A 21,814-nucleotide genomic window follows, 5' to 3' on the forward strand; every position below is an offset into this window, starting at 1 on the left:
CAACCCCCTAAGGTCAGACATTTAGGATTTCTCCAGTTTGGGGTGATGGTGAATACCGTTGCTCAGAGTTTTACACACGTGCCATTTTTCCTTCATTGTCATCATTTCCTTTAGGCCAACAGAGTAGGATTTCCGAGCCAAAGGGTGTAAACTGCTTTTATAGACCCTGAAAGGACACTGACTTTCTTGAGGCAATCTGCTTGTTTATTCATGCTCTGGGGCCCCAGCTAATGGTCAGGGGACAAGTGTTAATGGGGAAATAAGAGACGCCTTCCCTCAGACTCCTCCCGGAAAGATGCAGTCTTTTCAAAACCCTGGCAGATAATATGTCGAAATGGTTCACAGAGGAAAACTAGCCAGACCCCGTCGTTGTTGACAACAGCAAGAAAGAGAAACAAAGCGCTCGGCAGAAGAAACCCCTCCCAGGGTGACTCAGGGTGGCTACAGCTCTGTATGAGTCCCCTACTTCCCATCCTGGGAATGGGCACCGTTGCCTCCTGGGAGTCACTTGGGACATCTTCTTCACTGCCCTCCCCCATGCTCATGCAGGTGCCAAGTGGGGGAGGGGCTCCAATGACCCCTCTTAGACATAGGGATCTGTGGGACAAGGTAGGCTGGCTCCACGTTGCGCTACTAAATGACAGCTGAGCTCTGATTGATGCTAGTGTTACAGAGACGCATGGCAAGAGACCACTGAGAGACATCGGCCGTGCCCTCTTAGCTGGAGTAGAGCCTGGGCCTGCCTTTCTTCTGGGATTTCCTGAGGAGGGGAGAATGTGGGAGGGACTACAGGAAGGGGCAGATTCCCCCACCCAGTTCTCTTTATCCCTTAGATTGCTCTAAAAAGGATCTCGGAGAATGTGGGGCTCTCACAAAGTTGCACAGAGAGGGGCAGGAGTCCTGGGATGCCTGGTGGCCATAAGGCTATACTGGGCTGCCAGCTGGGAGGGCATTTGGGGCCAAGAAGTCAGGCTTCCCATCTCTGAAGGACTTCTCAGAGATGGAGGGCATGGGGTGAAGCTGGCCGTTATTCTAATGAGGCCAAACACATCATCTACCTGGAGGCCATAGCAGTGGGCCATCTGCCTCTCCTGGAACCAGAGGGAGACTGGGACAGAGAGAGACAGGGAACCAGAGGGAGACAGGGAGACAGAGACATCACCCCCCCCCCCCCCCACAATGTCCCCACAGACTTGAGAAACTCCCTGCTTTGTTATCCTTCTTCCCGGGTCTGTAAAATAGTTCATCATTTCAAATTTATCAGGGCACCCTGTATTTTTATTTGGTAACTCTCCCCAGTTGGGAGGCAGTTGGAGGGGTCCAGGTGAGAGATGATGGGGCCCATCAGGGCTGGCTGAGGGGGTGAACATGGGAAGCAGGTGAGAGAAATCTAGAAGGATTCCTTGGTTTGGGGCTAATACAACTGGCTAGATCATGGTGTTGTTTACAGAGATGGAGAAAAATAGGGGAGAAACAATTTGGGTAGGGAAAATCAAGAGTTCTGTTCACTTTTAGTGTCATATTTAGTTGGAGACACTCATTAAAGAAACAAGCGGGAATGACACAGGTAGTTGAACAGATTGGTCTGGATTTCATGGCAAAAGTTAGAGGTGAATTCAGATATGAAATATGATGGAATTTGATGAGGCTCACCGGCAAGAGAGCTCAGTTAACGAAGGGAAGAAGGCCAAGGACTGAGCTCCTAGTTACTCTAAGATTTAAAGGTAAAGCAGGTAGGAGCAGAGCAGCATAGGAGACCAACAGATTACTTCCTTGAATTAAATCAGAACTTCTCAGAATACGTGAGTACCTCTTTTTTGAGATTTATAGGGAAACATTTGGTGAGCCCCTGGCATAAGCCAGGCATTGTGCAAGGCATTTTATGTGTTACCTCAGTGAATCATCACAACACGGCTAAGTGATCATTATTATTCCTGTTTTAATGTTTTGTTTTGTTTTGTTTTGTTTTAATGAAGGTTAAAGAATTTCTCCAGATCACAACTCATAAGCGATCAAGCTGATATCAGAGTTTGGGTTTGTCTGGTTCCAAAACATCTGTTCTTTGAACCACGCTCTGTTTTCTAGGGCTGTTTGTTTTTGTTTTTTTTCATATCTGTTCTTTCAGTTGGTACGATCTTTATTTATGTCAGGGGCCTCTCTTTATTTCTCTTCATATCTCCCTGAGTCTCATTGCTAGGCACATTGTTGGCACTCCATACACGCTTGTTGTTTTGGATCTGATGCAAGAGGGCTCTAAGCCCTTGGGCGGGGGCAGAAAATGCACAATGCTCACAAGATCCTAACAGAAATGCTGAGAGTTTATAACTTCTCTTCAACAGGGCAGGGAACAAAAGCTTGCCAGTTTCTAGGCTTCGATCCCAGCCCAAACTCAAAGCCATCAGTTAGTGACACCATCTACTTCATAGCTCTGGCACAAGCAAGCAGAAGACAGAACCAGAAGGCAGAAGGAAAGGTAGGTTTTGAAGGTACAACGGTTGAGCCATGAAGAGGGATATGTGAGCTGCAGGAGGAAGCAAAAGACTAACTCAATCCCATTCCCATCTATTTGTGCTTAGTTAAGAAATGTCATTTTCTTAGCAAAATCTGGGTGCTGCGTTAACAGTGCTTCTAAAATTTCCCCCAATCCTGGTTCCTTGGACAGAAATCGAAGCAGTTGACAAGTTTCTCTTACTATTTCCTGGATAGCATGGTGAAATGAAGGCTGGAGTAAGGCACAGTTGGAGGGAGTTATACTCGATTATAATCACCTAACAACACTGATGATTGTTACTACATACCATGGACTATTGTAGATAGTTTCTATGGATGAATTTATCTCAACCTCATCATGACACTTCAAAGTGGGCAGTGGTGTCACTTCTGCTTTATAGATGATGATTCTTGAATAACTTGCCCAAGGGCACACAGGAAGTGGCAAAGCCAAGATTTGTACCCTGGCAGGTTGATTCCAGTGCCCAGGCGCTTTGTCACTGGGCCATGGTTAATGTCTCCAGCAGGAGACTGGGGTAAGAGAAGGGCTGACTGACTTCACACCAACCTATCATCCATGGTCCAGGTTCCACGCTCCAGCTGTGGGACCGTGAGCCAGCATGCGCAACTCCTCTGCGCCTCAGTTCCTTCAACAATGGACTATGAACTCTTTTCTGGATTCCTTCGATTGTTAGGAGAAATAGATGACATAACATATGTGTAAATTCTTTGAACACTATAAAGCACACTCCAGAGGTGAAAGATTAAAGGGCTGATAGTGGTCAGTATAAGCCTAAAGGGGGGTTGGCAAACGTTTTCTGCAAAATGCCAGGGAGTAACTATGTTTTGCTCACTAGGCCATACTGTCTCTGTTAAAACTACTCAGCACTGCCACTGTGGCACGAAAGCAGGCATAGACAATACATAAATGAATGAGCACAGCTGTGTGCCGATAAAACTTTATTGGCAAACGCAGGCACTGGCCAGATTTGGCCCTTTGTCTAGAGGGAGGATTGCAGAAAGAGGTAGTTGAGATCAGTCCTCTGCACTGTCCTAATTATGGTACAGTTTGACTGAAGACCAAGAGAACATAATACCAAATTTGCAGGTGGCTTTCTCCCATGCTCACTTTCCTCACCTCAGGGGTGGTCAGAGGCATCCATCTAAGTAAGGGAGATATGGAAGGTCCTTCATCTTAGGCCGTGGAATTTTTTGTGGAAAAGCCAGGATGTCAAAATTCTCTTCCTCTTTTTCCTGCCCACTCCCCTGGAACTAACGAAAGGCTGGGGTCTCTTCTGCTGGGGAAACTCTGATAGCTTGGGAAGGTTCACACAGCCAAGGTGGAACATAGGGGGAAAGGTAGTGTCTCAGGTGAGCGGGGTCTAGGTTTAAGGAAAAAGGCTGGTGGCGGGGGAGGGAGGAGGTCTTTGAGGCGATCCCACCTCCCAGGATGGTAAAGCCTGTGCATGGGCTGGGGTGTCATTGGTCATGTCCTCCCGGTAACCGTACACGTGGCGGCAGGCTGTGGAATGGAGACTGTGTTGGGATACTGGCTCAGATGTGACCGATGACACAAGCCCGAAAGGGAAAGCTAAATGACAGATGTCCGAATGCAGATTCAAACTGATCCAACAGGCTGCAATACTTGGCAGAAGCTGGCGTGATGACATTTAATTGGGATTACTAATAAGATCTGCATTTAAGTTAAGGCAACAAGAAAACCAACCAAAGCCAGTATGCTGACATGGGATAGAGAAGCCCTCACTTTGAAAGATATCTGGAGTTGGGGGTGGGGTTGGCAAACAGACATGATTATTAATGGCTGCTTAGTATCCCATCCCTTGGATGTGGTATCGTGTATTACTATGAGTCACCGCGAGGAAGGCTCGTGCAAATTTAGGCTACATCAGCAGACAGGCAGTGTCCAGATCAAAGTTCGTCACAGCTCAGCACACCCTGCCCTGGCCAGACTACACCGACAGTGCTGTGTCTAATTTTGTTTTCCACGAAAACCTGGAGCTTATTGGGTGGGGATGGGAGGGGGAGGATGGCCATTACGTTGATGCCAAACCTTAGCTGAACATCTACTCTGTGCAGGGCATCATGCCAGGCACCGGCATGAACAAGACACAGTACCTTATCATGAAGGAGCTTTGTTCTGGACGAGAAGAGGAGCAGGTATGTAAAACGATGACCTCAATATAACGTAGCAGGTGTGAACACACACACACGTAGGTCTCCTGACCAAGTCACTATTGGAAGAATGAATCTTGCTTAGCCTATTTTCACCTCGCTGAAGAACAATCACGAGGATGAGGAGAAAGGCTTGTTGCGAGCTGTTCCTACAAAGGGAGCTAGAAACAGCATGCGTGGGATAGTTGAGGAAGATTAGGCAAGAGTTTCTGTCACTTGTGGCTGTTCTTCAGTAGAAGCGCAATACCTCATCTGTCTGGGAAGTCAGGAGGGAGGTTCTTGCCCTGGGAGGGAGGGAGGTTGTACAAGATGTCCTCTGAGACTCCTTCCAAGGCTAAGCTCCCAAGTGCCACGGGTGGGAACGGCACCATGGTGCTGGCTTGCTCACTCTCTTCCCTAAGGAGACACAGTGCTGGAAACACTATCCTGTTTCTTGGCTTACTGAGCCCTACACTGTCACGGCAAGGCCAGGATCCCTCAGACAAAGTCTCCAGGCCTCCCCTGTGGATTTATTAGAAACGTGTGGGGTATGGGCACAGACCCTCCCACTACACCAAGCATACAACATTCTCTGTTTATAGACAAAACCACTAGGTGCTCAGGCTAAACAAGCAGGATTCTCACTCTTTCTTATTCTGACAGCAAAGTCCCTCTGATTGTTCCAAGACCAATGATAATAGCAATATTGTTAAATAGCAACAATACTAATGACTAATGATGATATTTATTGAATACTATTTTTGTGCCAGGCATGAAGAGTTTTCATGTATAAACTAATTTAATCCTTACAGCAACTCTATGGGGTAGGTACCATTGTCATCCCATGTGACTGATGAAAAACTGAGGATTTGAGAGGTTAAATTTTTTGCCCTAAGATTATAGAACCATTCAGTGGCACAGCTCAGATGTGAACCCAGAAGTTTCCCCTCAAAGTCCATATCCTGAAGAGAATATAGCTGTTCACTTAGAATGTTTGAGGGGCACCTGGGTGGCTCAGTCAGTTGAATATCCAACTTTGGCTCAGGTCACTATCTCATGGTTCGAGGGTTCAAGCCCCGCATAGGGCTGTCTGCTGTCAGCATGAAGCCTACTTTGGATCCTTTATCTCTTTCTTTCTCTGCCCCTCCCCACTCTCTCTCTCTCTCTCTCTCAAAAAAAAAATAATGTTTGAAAGACACATAGAGTAATAGAATTATCATTTAGCCCTTTGATTTTACACTAAAGCTTGCATTCTATTTGTGAATCATGACATAAATATATAGATGGTGAACATTTCTTTTACAATGAGTAGAATAGAAAATCATCAGCATCTACCACACGCTTAAGATTATTTCAGTTATGGGTATATGTGTGAACTAGGTTTCATGGGAAACACTGATCTACTCCAACCTGCTCACTTTACAAATGAGTATACTAAGGTTCAGACAGTGATTTTTCCCAAGATTACAGAGGGTTAATGGATGAGCTGGGACCGAACTCAAGCATTCCTGACTCTCAGTTCCCACTATCAAGCTTAACTGACTGCAAAGAAAAGCAAGAAAAAACAGGCATAATAATATAGTAGGGGTAGTAATGCTGCTATCATAACAAGAGTACTACCAGCATGCTCACTGTGTGCCAGGAGCCACTTTTCTGAGTGCCTTAAATATATTAACATATTTAAATCTCATAACAACCCAATGAAGCAAGCATACTTATTTTCCTCATTTTCTGATGAAAAAACTCAGGTACAGAAAGATCCAGTAACTTGGTCAACATCTCATAGCTGGTAACGGAGAAGAGGGGATTCAAACCCACACAGGCTGGCTTCAGAGCCCATGGTGTTCACCAGTATAAGGTACTGCATGACTCTGCCTGTCTTAATATTCTCCCTAAACGCTATAATGCCTACCCAGTACAGACTATGATGTATGTGTCATAATGTAATTAATTACACACTTCTTCCACCAGTCACATGTCCTTGAGTGGTGATTCCATATTTACCGTGCCATGTAGATACTTGACTGAAATGAAATAATCATTTTCCCCCACAAATAAGATTCCCTCCAAGGTTCCTAGTCTCTGTCATTCATTCATTCGTTCACTCACTCACTCGTCATGTGCATATTTAAAAACATCGTGCACTTGCAGAATTGAAGAGAGTAGGCAGAATTTTTTTTTACAAGACAAAACTGTGCATAACACCCTTCCTTGTTCCAAAAAGGATTAAGGCAGTTTACAAGGACACATAAAATACACTAACATAACAGTAGATGAGAACAAGATAAAGGAAGAAGTGGTGAGAGACACTAAATGGGGGTAAGAACAGGATGAATGGAAAAATGCTTTCTGGAAAGTCTATACAGTGGCTGTGGGTGGACCACAGATCTGTCTGCAGGTTTTCATTTTAATTACTTTCAAATTCACACATCTTGCAAGGGGATGACAGCTAACTCTCGGTTTGCATTAATTACCTCTTGAAAGCAATTTTAATTACTTTCAGATTCACAGTCTCCTGAAGGTGAAAACGAACTATTTCCTCAAGACAAGCACACCTCCTTCTGAGGCTAAAACAGAAAATAATTTCTGCGTGTGTCAACATTGTGTAATGGGATGAACAACGTCTTCAGCAGCACCCCTACAATAAGCACAGGGTGGAATTTCATGGCGCTGCTTCAACAGGGTGTCCCAATAAAGTCTACAGGCAACACATTCTTCATTCTGAGATGCATGATGAGATCAATAATCTGCCACATAAATGGCTATGGGCTCTGAGCGCACTGTTCTCTGATTGCAGAGTCCAAAACCTGCTTGAAACGAGGCGATAAACAAAAGGGGTGCTCAGTTCAAATGACATTTGGGACACTTAGTGTTCAGCTTTCCCCAGGCTGAGGCCTTCCCAGCCACTCCAGCTGTCAGGAGTCAGACTCTCCTTTGCATTAGCAGACTCTCCTTTGGCACATAGCATCAGCTACATCGTACTGTTCTAATGTATTTGTGTGCTTCTGATTTCATTTTTTTTAAGTTTATTTATTTGAGAGAGAGAGAGAGAGAGACAGAGACAAAGACAGAGAAAGCAGGGGAAGGGCAGAGAGAGAGGGAGAGAGAGAAAATCCCAAGCAGGCTCTGTGCTAGGGCTCAAACCCACAAGCCATGAGACCACGACCTGAGCTGAAACCAAGAGTGAGATGCTTAACTGACTGAGCCACCCAGGCACCCCTGTATGCTTCTTATTTTAAACTCTCCCAGAGCAGGAAACACATCTCATGATTCTTTTTTATTCCCATGCTATGAACTAAATGTTTGTGTCCTCCCAAATTCATATGTTGAAATCCTAACCCCCAGTGTGATGGTATCTTGAGGTGGGGCATTTGGGAGGTGATCAGGATGTGAGGGTAGGACCCTCCTGAATGGGATTAGTGCCATTATAAAAGAGACCCCAAAGAGCTCCCTCACCCCTTCTGCATGTGAGGACACTGTGAGAAGACAGCTGTCTATTAACCAGGAGGTGGGTCCTCACCAGACACCAAATCTGCCAGTAGCTTAATCTTGGACTTCCGAGTCTTCAGAACTGTGAGAAACAGCTGTTTGTTGTTTAAGCCGCTCAGACTGTGGCAGTTTGTTATAACAGCCCCAATGGACTGAAATACCAGGGTTTGTTCCGTTACTCTGCACCCACTAAGCACTCATGTACAGGTGAAGCAGTGATTGAGGATGATGATGGCAATATCTGACTGTTGCTGTTAAGGAAGAATTAAATTAAGCTGTGAGAGGAGCCCTTTTCACCAGGAACTCTCCCCGTTCCAGTCTATGTTGCTGTAAAACTCCAGGTTAATCAGCCCCCAGATGTTTGCACTTCCCCTTTCTGCTATTACATTTTCACAGCAGGAATTCAAATTCCTTAGTAGTGTCATGGTAGGAGAAAGGAGGAAGAAGAGGTTGTTCCCCATGACCACTCTTTGTCACTACAGTGATGTCCCAGAATAGTCATGAGTAATAATGAACCTCCTCTAACCCTTTCACTCCATCACATCTTCCCTGAAGTGCTGAACTGAAGACCTCAGGACCCACAACCATCCAATCTCAACCCTCTTATTCATGAATTGAATTAAGCCTGATGGTCAATTCTGTCCCAAACTGAACATGGAACAGAACAAAAACATAATATGGAACCATCAGCCCAGGTAATAAATCAAATGGGTTGAAGAGATAGAAAGTCTTAAAGGAATTGGGGGCTGGGAAGAATGGACTGATGCAGCCTCATTGAGTGATGTTGGAAGACTGTGTGCATAGAACTTGGCAATGTTGTGGGAGGATCAATAAAGTTCCCAAGATGATGCCAGTTAGGAATGGATAGTTGGGTAGAAAGCCCAACTGAGAAAATAGTGTGGTTTAAAATCATTTAAATCCAGATGTCTGGATTGGACAGGGGATGTTGGGATAATGCGTGAATACAAGGTACAGTATTTGCCTTTTATTTTGAATACTTGGATAAAGAGATGAATTGAGACAAGACTCATGAGAAGTTTTATAAGAGTAATATTTTATGTAGTTAGATTATAATTTTATAATATTGAAAAACAGCAGGAGCAAGCACGTGTACCACAACCATTTTTTACCAGTCATTCAGACATGGTGCTTGGTCAGAGTGGATAATTTTGGTATCCAACTGTAGGATGTATGAGCTTTGGGTCGACAAGGAGATTTTGAAATCTGAGAGTGGTTCAAACAGAACTCCTCCTGTCTTAGTCAGTCCACGCCTCTATAACAAAACACCATAGCCTGGGTGGCTTAAACAACAGACATTTGTTTGTCACAGTTGTGGAGACTGGGAAGTCTAAGATCAAGGTGTGGGTAGATTCGGTTGTTGGTAAGGGCTGTTTTCTGGGCTTGCAGGCGACTCTCTCTGTGTCCTCACGTGGCAGATTTCTCTCTCTTCCTCTCTCTCCTCTCTCTTCTCTCCTCTCCTCTCTCCTCTTTTTTTTTTTTTAATTTTTTTTTTTCAACATTTATTTATTTTTGGGACAGAGAGAGACAGAGCATGAACGGGGGAGGGGCAGAGAGAGGGAGACACAGAATCGGAAACAGGCTCCAGGCTCTGAGCCTTCAGCCCAGAGCCTGACGCGGGGCTCGAACCCACGGACCGCGAGATCGTGACCTGGCTGAAGTCGGACGCCCAACCGACTGCGCCACCCAGGCGCCTCTCCTCTCTCCTCTTATAAGGGCACTAATCTCATCATGAGGGTCCCACCTTCATAACCTAATAAACTCCCAAAGGCCCCACCCCCAAATACCATCATATTAAAGGTTAGGGTTTCAACATATAAATTTGGTGGTGGGGCACAACTCAGTCTTTAGCACCTCTTGTGGAAGGCGACCTCAGCAGGACAATGAAGAGCATATTCTGCCCAACATGGGGAAGCAGCCACAGCAGAACTCCTAACAGAAGGCTAGGTAAGCTCTAATTTACACTGAACCATGTATCTCTCCATAGTCTTGGTATTTCATAAAGGAGACATAACTGGAGGTCTCTAATCAGGGTGCTCTGAAGAAACTTCCTACCTAGGTCAGGCAGGGTCTCCTTGAAGAATCCCAGACTTGTTCACTACATTCCTAAGTCCCCTCCTTAGGGGAGAAGCAGTTGGTGACTACATTTTTTCGTTGGCCACCCTCACCAAAACCCTCCCAGAGGCCAGCATGATTTTCCAGAGAAGAACCTGGGGAGGGGACAGTGGTCATGTCCCAGAGCCAAGATATAAAGTATGATGCTCTGTTTCATCAGATTAGTTCTGATACGCCCCAAACTGTCATTCCACACAGGCAATTTGGCATCCAGAAACTTCAAATTCAAAGGTGATCATAATGATCAATATCCTCCCCAGGTTTCTGTCTAGAAAACTAAGGAAGCATGGCAATATTTTGGTTAGATTGGAAAACCATGATCCACCCTCCCTTCTGAAACTTCCAGGATGTCATCATAAATCCCATTTGACCTCCAAGTTGACAAAGTCAGGAGAAAAGTCTTTCTGCAGCATCCCAAGCAGCACTACTTGCTAGAGCCTCTCCTCTATTTTGAATGAGAATCTATTTCCTTACAAAATTCACCCATTTGTCTAATTCTACCCTCTGAGGCCACACAGAATATGCCTGCTTTATGGTAACCCGCTAGACACAGAAGAGAACTTTATCTTCTCCCAAAATTATGCCCTTCCACGCTTCCAGGCTTCCAGGCTCTAGAGACCTGCCCTATGGTCCCCATTTGTCTGGTACTCTCTTCTAGACCCTCTTCTGTCATCTAAAAGTTCCTATTCAGCAGAGAGATTGTAATACCATAGCCTAGCTTTCCTGCTGGGCTGAAACAGTTTCCAAAAATTCTGGAAATTTGTTATGGTTGTGGCTGCCAAGCCCACAAAACCCAGATCCCAATCTCCCACTGAGCAGCCCAAGAACATGTTCAAATCATCCTCTGGCTGGACATCATCCATGGGTCCTTGAGATGAATCATGACTTTCTCTCGTTGTTGTTGGCTGTCCCCCCACCCAGGTCAAGGGGTGGTAGGACAGACACCACCCCTAATCATGCCCTTTGCCCCAAGTGTGGAACCCTGAAGGTGAAGGCAGCATTGAACATTCCATCATAGGCCCCAGGTGACTATTCTCACTTGACAGAAAGTGAGACAATACCAATGAGGTCCTAGGCATCTGCCTCATGATTTCCAGCAAAGGTCATCTGCAAGTGCTTAGCCTCCCGATCCCTGTCCTAGAGTTAACTCATGGGCCCCACCCTCGGCACTCTAAGTCATCTCGGTCTGGCCAGCCGCCTTGCTCTGACCAACCCCCCTCCATGCATTACCCATACTTCCACTGTGTGTGTCTCCTCTATATTACCATAGCACTTGTTGTCAACACACAGTCTCTGTCATCAGCCCTATCACATTCCGCCTTGAGACAGAGCTCTAGCTGTGTGCCTCTGCCTTGTCCAACAACTGGGAGCTCCTTGAAGGAAGCCCATGGGTCTTATTTAGCTGCATATCCACTTCTAGCATGGAACCTGACACAAAGTAGGCTATCATGTAGGATGGGTGAGGTTGAAATAAACTGAACCCTTGGTCTTACTTTGTCAATTCTTACATACTTTCATTGAGAACGGTGGGAATTGGGCACCTCTCCCTCTGTGTGGGAGTCAGGAGAGACCACTACAACCTCTGCCCCTCTGTGCTTCACCATCTCCATCATCTGTGACCTGTGACCTGTGGAGTGACCTGTGAGCAGTGAACTAGGTTGCTCACATGTGGTCTTCTGCTTGATCCCTTTCTAAGTCCATGAGCTCTCCTTCTTCCTATCTAGAAAATGTGCTCCTAACTGCAGCCTATGACCAGCCTGTCTTGCAGATGGACACTGGGGAGAAAAGCCCAGCTGAACTGGGGCAAACCCGTCCCACCCCCGAGTAATCACAAAAGGACAGCAGGTTGATGATGACTCTGATTACCACAGCAGCAAAATGTCTCATGACTATTTTCATCATGCCCAGGACAAGGGGCTTAGCCTGCTTTGTGCAAACCACAGAATAGAGCTCCAGGGAGGCCCTGGATGCACAAGTCACACAATGATGCCCGAAAAGTCAGAAGCCACTCAGAGTAGCTAAATCTCTGCTCCTGGACTCAGAGGTTCTCCAAACTCATATATCGCCTGCCAACTCCTCATCCCACATGAAATGGGCAATGCTGTCAAGAGTCATGCTGGTCTGAAAGACCAGCCAGCTTCCTCCTTCATGGTTTCCATGGTGACAGGGGCAGTGTTTGGGCTTATGACTGTGAAAATGGAGAGCAGAGGTTTAAGCTCTCCAGTTCCCATCTACTGTTGCTCCCTATACACCTCCATTCACATTCTTAAAGGCCACAACAGGAAAGGGTGCCCTTACCTGCTAAGATGAAGATGCCCACGAGAATCAGGAAGACCAGCAGGTACAGCCCAAGGACAGCATGCTTCAGGGCTGACAGGGAGCCCAGCTGAGTGCAGCAGCCACCTGTCCGTCGCTTGTGGCATGGACCTAGACAATAAAGGTAAGAAGAGGAGGGGAAAAGGCACTTGAAAACCCCACAAGCATTTTTTTCTTCTGGTCTTATCTCTCCTGATGCACTCAGATGCTCACATGGAACCTCTCATACACCTTCTGCACACTTGTAACGCAGCTGTAACAATGGGGAACTTTCCAGAACATGACAAGCTTATGAGCTTCTAGCTTTTACCCCACCGTCCTCATTCATGACCAAGCCAAATAGGCATGCCCACAGCTCACATGCCCAGGAACTCATCCTCCTGGAACCAGTCCAAGCATCAGAGAAAGCTCAAATAGGCTAGAGTATGTGTCTTTTACACATACTCTACATTGTCCCATGTGACCCAGAGAATATGGAGAAAATTTAAAACAGGGGTTGCAAACTTTAACTTCTACAGTGGCCAGGAATGGACGGAAATAAGCAGAGTGGGCCATGTGGACCTGAGGAACCTAACAGCACAGGCCCAGTGTGGAAGAGGTTGCGATGTAAGAGTAAGGGCCAGGTGTTGCCAGACACAGAATTTTCAAGACAAGCCAGAAGTGATACTGAGAATTGCACTATGTTTCAAGTGTTGACAACTAGTAATAAAAATAAAAGACAAAAAACTTACAAAACACTAGGGAGTATAAACAAAACGCACTTACATGCCAGATCTGACCACCAGTTTGCAACCACAGATTTAGATTTACGGGAAAACATAGTAACTTCCTCCTGTGAAACTACATAAGGCTCACCAGCTTCTTCTGGCCAATATGGAACAGCAAATTATCAGTGCTCTACTGGACCTCATGGATCTTGTAGTCCAACCACTTGAGGTTACAGATAAAGGTTGCCAAATGTTAGTGGCAAATCCTAGGTGAGAACCCAGGTGCCCTGACTCTTGGTCATCTTTCAGCTGGACTCCTCCTTTGAGGCAGGCTTCTTGGCCTTCACAGAGGCCAGGAAGCCACTAACCTCCATCTGCTATGTCAACTGACAGTGGGAAGGAAGGGATGCTCTCCTGCCCTGACTCCCAGAAGGGCAGGTAAGAATTGATAAGGGCCTTTTTTTTTTTCAAAACCACATGCCCCTCTTATACTTATTCTCCCTCTCTGGTGAGGGACAGTGTTGCCAATTGGAGTGTGATGCACGTGGAGGAAGGTGTGGGAGCAGAAAAAGGCTGAAATAATTGATATTCGGAAATGTTTTTAAAGATGATGTGATCATTTGTAATTCCTTGGTAACTTTGGGTTTGCAAGCAAGATGCTTCTGGGGCTACTTATTATCTCTCAGGTACCATAACCACCTCTGGGGGCCTTCAGGAGGTTTGGTTATCAGGAGGGAAAGCATGGGTGACCACATTGGTTTCCTGACTCCCCAGAGGTACTGTTGAGCAAAGAACATTTTCCCACTCATCTACTCCATTTTAGTGAAAATACTGCTGTTAAAACAGTTAGGTAGAACTATTACATAATATTTCCATAAAACATTGGATACAATTTGGAGCAGTTGGTAAAGAAAGACAAATTCAATTACCATTCTCATCAACCCTTAACTACTGGCAAATTTTGAAAAGTTAACCTGCTTTTCCACTAAGACTTGAGCAGAGTACATCCTTTCAACTCCCTCTCAGTCCCTTTCCAGGACTTTCTATTGCTTTTTACACAATAGAATCTATAAGCTGTTTTGCTCCTGAATATGAAGGCTTCTTGTAGCACCTCAACCTTTTGTTGTTGTTGTTCTCATGAGCGCTGCTGGCTTTCTGGTCGTAACGTACTAGAGACAAACTGTTTCCTTGCAGAGTCAGAGTGGCGGGCACAGTGTTGGACACTACACAAATATGAGTTCTTGCTAACATGACAGTTGTTCCATCTCTCCTGCTCTACACCCTGCTTCCTCTTTAGATGATGACAGTGCTGCTGCTGACAATGGCCAACTAACTGCTGAAAGTGGTCAGAAGATGCCTGTGCTGAAATGCTATTATCCTTATGTTTATCCCAAGCCAATCTTGGGTTCTTCCTTCATTGGCTTTGTTTGACCCTCTTCTTATTTCCCTTGATATATATATATCAACCATATTCTGTTAACTGTTCCAGTTTCAATGGAATCTTGTATTTCTGGTTCATTATAACAAGAAATCATTCTTGCTCCAAAAAAAATTGATATAATTTTTTTTTGCACGTAACTTTTTTATTGAGGCCCAACAAGTCATTACAACTTGCCTGAACTTGAGGCAGTTTAGTAAGATGAATCTTAACATAGTTAAGGACTGCACGCAACAACATACATTTTCAGCCTGACTAACAAGGCTATATCACAATTTATAAAGTGCCAGATGAGTGCTGATTGCCCTGCAGCTTGAAATTTTTCACGTGGGGAAGGAAAACAAAAAAGTAAGATCTCCTTCCTTCTCTAGGAATGAAAACATTTTCCAAAACTAATCAACCACAAGGGCAAGGGCTGCTTTTGCTTCAATTCCACCCATTAGAACACCATCCTTTTATTGTCAAGTCTGTACTGACCTTCAATCTTGGCAGAATAGGAGGAAAGCCACATAGACAACAATACTGCCAACTTGATATTGCCTTCCTTGTGTACATGTGCATTGCTAGCTCACTGTAAGAATGGGGCAAACTGCAATGCTATAGCCCTATTTTTCCCATCAAAAAAGAATAGTTCCTTCCTCTGTATCTGAGGCTTCTATTTAATGCCAGCACACACTGGCAATAGGTCCCTTTATCAACTAACACACAACATAGTCCTTCTTCTTAGAGAGCAGTTATTCTAGCAAGACTCAATATCTTAAATAGAACATAAAAGAATTTCAAACAGAGGTTTTCCACAACTGCATTAGATAAGTAAAACATGAATGATTCTGGAAAGATACCTAGAGAATGTGATTATAAGGGAAAAAAGACGAGTTAGGGGAAAGATGAATTACTAAGTCTGTCCAAAACACATTTCCTGGCTTTTTAGTTTAATGTGGCAGCAGTCTGTTAGCTGGGTAAACCATTCAAATTATTTAGGCCTAGTGGAAGATTAAAAACACTCCAAAATGATACAGTCAGTAAAACCAGGGCAAAAAGGATGTTCACTTATTTGTTAAAAAAAAAAAAAAGTGTAAGAAATGAGCTATCAAGCCATGAAAAAAACATGCAGGAAGCTTATATGCATATTACTAAGTTACAACCTGAAAAGGCTATATAATGTATGATTCTATATGACATTCTGGAAAAGGCAAGGGTTAGAGGGAAGGAGGGATGAATTGGAAAAGCACAGATAATTTTTAGGGTGGTGAAACTATTCCATATGATACTATAATGATGGATATATATCATTGTACATTTGTCTAAACCCATTGAATGCACAACACCAAGAGAGAATCCTAATGTAGACTGTGGACTTTGGGTGATAGTGATATGTCAATGTAAGTTCATCAATTATAATATGTGTACCACTGTGGTGGAAGATGTGCTCGTATGGAGGCAGGGAGCATATGGGAATGCTCTGTACTTATCGCTTAATTTTGCTGTAAACCTAAAACCACTCTAAAAAGTAAAGTCTATTTTTAAAAAACTAGAGCTTTTGACTTATGGATTACTAAGGTGCAAACTTTACCATGCACTTATTGAACACCCAGTATCGATTGCCCCACTGTGGTAGCCAGCCTTCAAGATGGCCCCCCCAGGATCCATGCCCCCTCATGTAGTCTCCTTCTGCAGTGCACCAGGGTTTGGTTTGTGCGACCAATAGAAGTGATCGTGTGTCACTTCTAAGATTAGATAAAAGACACGGCAACTTCTCCTTACTCACTTTGTCTCTCTTGGAACATCTATTTGGGGGGAAGCCAGCCGCTATGAACACCCTATGAAGAGGTTATTTGGTGAGGAACTGAGGCCTTCAGCCCATAGTCACGTGAGTGAGCCTGGAAGCAGATCTACCAGCCAAATCAAACCTTCAGATGACTACATTCTGGTCAAGATCTTGACAGAAGTCTCATGAGAGACCATGGGCCAGAACTACCAAACTAAGCTGCTCCCAGATTTCTGCCAGATTATATTATATATAAACATGTTTCTGAGTGAAATTTTCATCTGAAAAAGGAGACGAAATCTTGGCTTTCCTTGCACACTCATGGTTTCCTCAGAAACTGGTAAGATAATAACTTTTTGTTGTTTTAAGTTGCTAAGTTTTGGGCTGATTTGTTATGCAGCAAAAGGTAACTAATACACTTATGACAGACATTGTCAAAGGCAAAGGCAACAAGCTGCATGAGGGAGAGACAGTGTCAGCCTTGTTCACCTCCAACTTCCCAGTTCTCTGACCAGTGGCTGGCATGTAGTAGGCATTCAAAATAATTGTTGAATGAGAAGTTAAAATATGGCCATAGCCCTTCAGATGCTCACATATGAGGGGAAGAAGACACATAAAGAGACAACTTACACAGGTGTGAATGAAACAGGTATGTACGAGAGAGATAGCACAAGTAAAATGTTGCATTGCAAAGCTGGTGATTCATTCTGTGTCCGGGAAGAGGTCCCAGAGTCTGCATGAAGAAGGCAGCCACTCAGCAAGGCTTACAAGGGCAGGCCTTTCTAGATGAGCCACAATCTGTTATCTTTCCCTTCAGCATCATCTTCTGATTTACAGCTATTCTAAATTTGAAAACTATTACTTTAAGAAGAAAAACTTCTTCCTCCATGTGAGAACAGTTATGAAGAAAGCACCAGGCAAAGCTGTTAGTTATTAAACATAGTTGTTGTTTGCAGACATGGTCACACACAAGACCAGATCAACGGAGAGAATGGCACACACGCAAAACAAACAAACAGAAAATGCTTCCAAGATCTAGGAGAATCAAGGGAAAGTTTTCTCCATCTTGTAGTGGCCTCCACAAACTGAGGGTGGCTTCTCAGGAGATCAGAAAGTCAAGAGAAGGAAGCTTGGGGAGGGCAAGGATAGGGGCTCCAAGGGTACAAATGGAAACTAAAAAAAAAGAAAAAGAAAAATGCAACGTGACTTGCAGAGAAGGCCCCTGAATGCCAGGCTGGAAGACGTTGTTCATCTCAGCATGGGCCTATGGTTTCCTGATCGGCTGGAAGTAAGTGGATGGTTACCCTGCCTCAAGATATTCCACCTGCGTGTAGCCTGCAGAAGTTTGCCATGGCCGAGAATTTGTCGCTCCATTTTCTTAAAACTTTAACTTCTTTGAGAAGGAAATTTTATATCAGTGTAAGTGGAAAATCAGTTATCTTCCTCTTACACATTAAAATAAATACCTGGCCATTACAATAACAAATTTATACTTGTGTATCACTTAGAGTCCTCTTGAGTATGACTACATGATATAGAGACACATTCTGAGCAACAGTGACTTCAGCGAAGTCACAACACAACAGCAAATTGCAAGAAAAACTTGATTTCATCTGCAGGGAAGCAAAACCAAACTTTTTAGATGTTCACCATTAAAAATATTCTAGAAGGTAGCACGTTAGGGATTAGGTGCCACTGAAAGAAGCGTGTCAGAACCTTGCACCCATCTCTAGCACTAACCTTATTATTCACAATGGTCTACCTACCCCTCTGTCTGCCACTTTGTCTAAGAAGACCCCTGAGGGCAAGGTGTATCTCACTGACTGCTGTCTACCCATCAACCAGCACACGGCAGAACCACTATAAGGTTCCTTGCAGGAACGAAGACGTGTGTAAGGTACTTATTTTTGCTGCGAAGATCCTCTGTTACGTTTGTCTTATGCAAATAGTTGATCCGTTTCTGTCGGCTGTGAAAACATATTTTTGAGCCAAATTTTGGTCTGAAAAGTTCCACAAAATCTTGGCTTTCCTTGCTCATCCGTGGCTTCGGATTGCCACTTAGTGCCCATATAGGTAAAATGTGGGAGCAATTCCTTGGAACTGAACTGACACTAATCCCGGCTGAGTCGCATAATCATGAGTGGAACTTTTTACCCATCCTGAGGCTTGATCCCCACCCCTGGACGTTCTGATTCTGATTCAAGACGAAATGATACATCCATGGCACAGAAATACACAGTTCTGGAGAAAGGCATTTGTCATATCAAAAGAGAATGTGAAGACACATTCTTGGAAAATCAGTGAAAAGCCTTACTATTATAAGAGCTTTATTATTTTTTTATTTTGATTTCTTTTTAATAAGACACGTTCACACGGGGTTGTCTCAAACAACTTTATTTGCAGGTTAAACTGTGAAGGGTTCCTTTTAATCATGAGGACAAGAGTACCCCCTAAAGAGTTTTTGCTAAAGTGCTGTCTGCAGAGGGTGGAGAGGTGCGTGGGAACAGGGTTAAAGAACAGAAAAGGAAAGGTTGTCTGCCAGTCACTCAACCCCAGACAGCTGAGCTGAGGACGCACCACAAGCCAGTTCCTGGTGTCAGGGCCACACTACAGTGGGAGCCTTGGCAATTCTGATTCCCTGTTTCCACATGCTCTCACTGGAGGAAAGCATGAGTTTGGGGCTCTGTCGAGGGAGGTCCAAAGTCTGCCCTTGTCTCCTGTTAACTGTGAAACCACGGGAAGAAAGTCTCAGCTACTCCCTTTATTAGTTCAGCCTTTCTCTGAAAAAACAATTTTTCAGATTCTTAATCACAATTTTGGAGCATTTGGGAGTTAGCTGCTTAAACTTATTTTCCTCCCACTTAAAAAAATACAAATTGATAAAAATGAGTATGTACTTATTTCTGAAGAACGGGGGTCTACACAACATAGAAAACAGGATGTGGTCATGGCATGTTTACCTACTTCAGTTTTACCAGCGACAAATGGTCCTTTTCCATGTGTTAGCTTTGATCCCGCGGCTTATAAATAGCAGGTGGAAATAAGGTTCTATTGCTGCGAGGGACCACAGAGCTCATCTTGTCCAAGGATCTTGTTAAAACCACCCAAGACTGACTTCATCATCCCCACTCTGCTTACTCACCACTCATATTGTTCATTGTAATAGGCAGCCCCAAATAACCTCTGTCTTTGAAGCTGCTCTCCCTTTCTGGCTTTATTATTTTTTTGTTTATGTTTATTTATTTTTGAGAGAGAGGGAGAGACAGAGCATGAGCAGGGGAGAGGCAGAGACAGAGGGAGACACAGAATCCGAAGCAGGCTCCAGGCTCTGAGCTGTCAGCACAGAGCCCGATGCAGGGCTCGAACTCACAAACCGCGAGATCATGACCTGAGCCAAAGTTGGACGCTCAGCCAACTGAGCCACCCAGGTGCCCCCTTTCTGGCTTTAATGAGCACCACTGTTTACTTTCCCTCATCAAAGGGAAGAGGAGGCTGTGGGGCAGAGACACTGAACCTTCGGTTTCATCTGACCTAAGTCTAGGAGGCACCAGATGCGGTACATGGAACACTAGTTACCTGTGTCCGGCTGAGCCACAGACATGAGTCCCCGAGGCAGATGACCCAGTGAGGGTCGCAGGCCAAGGAGACTATGGTCTTTTGCATGATCAGATGACTCTGACGCTTTCATGTCCATTTCTAGGAAAGGGAGCAGGGTGGAAGGCATGGTGGCCAGAGCTAATTTGGTTTAGATGTTGTGACGATCTAGGACAGTTTCTTCTGAAACTTCTAGAGATATCTTGTCATTTTGTAACATGCCTGCAGTATTTGTTATTCTTCTCAGTTCCTATCTATTTCCCAAGTAACTGTGCATAAAAATTCTTGAAAACAATCAAGGGCTTGTGTGCTTATTTTCAGCCGGAGGAAAGTGGGAGGAGGAAAGGACTCTGGCTGGTGTGCATATTATTTTGCAGCTGGGCTGAGGAATGGAGAGAGAAAGCCAGGTGGGAGGGGAGACAAGGGCAGTGAAGGTGAGCTGGTGGGTCATGGGGACCCAGGAGGAAGGGAGGGTCCATGGAGCCCCCAGGAAGAAGAAGTGAATCCTGGGCTTGTAGAAGATGCCTACACTCTGGCCCAACACAGGCAGTGCATGGTTTAGAAGAAATGCTGTCAGTGCAGACACTCAAACGACAGCAGGCTTGGGGTTCTGCCTAAATTCAGGCCAAAAGACACTCCTGCAGAGTGGCCCTGGGTCCCTCTCGAAAAGATTCCCAATTCTTTCCCTGGCCCCTTGTCAAAGGAAATACATCATCTGATGATGTGTTTGCAATGCAGAAGCCAGGGCTCGGCTGTGTTCAGTTTTGAATCACTACTCTTCCCAGGCCACTAGTGGAACCTTCCTCCCATTTTCTGGTTGCCTCTGTCTGGGGCATTGGTCTAGCCTCAGGGCAGGAATGGATAAACTTAACATCCCCTGTCTCCTTGCCTCAGCTCCCCTCGTTGAGTTGGGAGGGCCATCTGGGTGTCTGGTTTCAAAGAGGAAGGCTAAGATCCCAACCCATGCCACCCGTGCGGGACTGAGCTGGTCCCCAAAGCCTGCGGGCTCAGAGGCCTCCAGTTCTGTGGTCTCTGGCAGAAAGCAGAGCTGGCTGAGCCACAGAAGAGAGTTCAGTGGATCTGAGTGAAGACAATGGACCTCAGATCCACTGAAGCTTTGCCACCTGGTAAGGCCCGGAAGCAACAACAGTTATCGTGCATAGAGCTTTGTTGGGAAATTGTGAGGGTCAGCTCCCACTGGGCAGGGTCTATATCCCACGGGTCCTGGCATGTAGTAGGTGCTCAATTAACACCTATTGGCTGTTTGTGGTTAAATGAGCCTAATAAACTAAATGCAAATTTACTCGGTATGCCAAACCATTATTTAGGCTTTTGTAATAACCATGTTTTCTAGCTTCTGATTTGATGCTTCACATCTCAGGGAAGTGCCCGTCTGGGGGCACTGACTCTAGAGAGTCCCCTCCCAGGGATAGCCCAAATAAAGAAACTTGCCCGTAAGCGAGTCTTTCGTGTGCAGACCACCCCATCAACAGCCCATCCTACAACCACCTCCTCTGTCACTTTCTCCCTCTAAGCCACTATCCACCTGCCCTGTCACCAGGTACCGGACAACTAGGGACAGCCCTAGGTCCCAGAATCCATTGAAATCATTCGAACTATTGCACTCCAAGCTTTCACAAACTGCCTCACCCACAAATCCCATTCCTTGGCAGGCGGTGGTGTAACAATCTTTTCAATGACACTCCT

The 21,814-nt window shown here is 44.9% G+C and overlaps 1 protein-coding gene across 2 annotated transcripts in view; it reads right to left on the reverse strand.

The window, feature by feature from the left end:
• Positions 1-21,814, reverse strand: part of SCARA5 (scavenger receptor class A member 5) — a 128,289-nt gene that overhangs the window by 85,490 nt on the left and 20,985 nt on the right. For both annotated transcript variants that reach the window (XM_058720769.1, XM_058720770.1), the window contains exon 3: positions 12,583-12,711. In XM_058720769.1, the coding sequence (XP_058576752.1) occupies positions 12,583-12,711 (129 nt within the window). The remainder of the gene's footprint in view (positions 1-12,582; positions 12,712-21,814) is intronic.

The sequence above is a fragment of the Neofelis nebulosa genome, chromosome 3 (genome assembly GCF_028018385.1).
Source record: "Neofelis nebulosa isolate mNeoNeb1 chromosome 3, mNeoNeb1.pri, whole genome shotgun sequence".
In the NCBI taxonomy this organism is placed as follows: domain Eukaryota; kingdom Metazoa; phylum Chordata; class Mammalia; order Carnivora; family Felidae; genus Neofelis; species Neofelis nebulosa.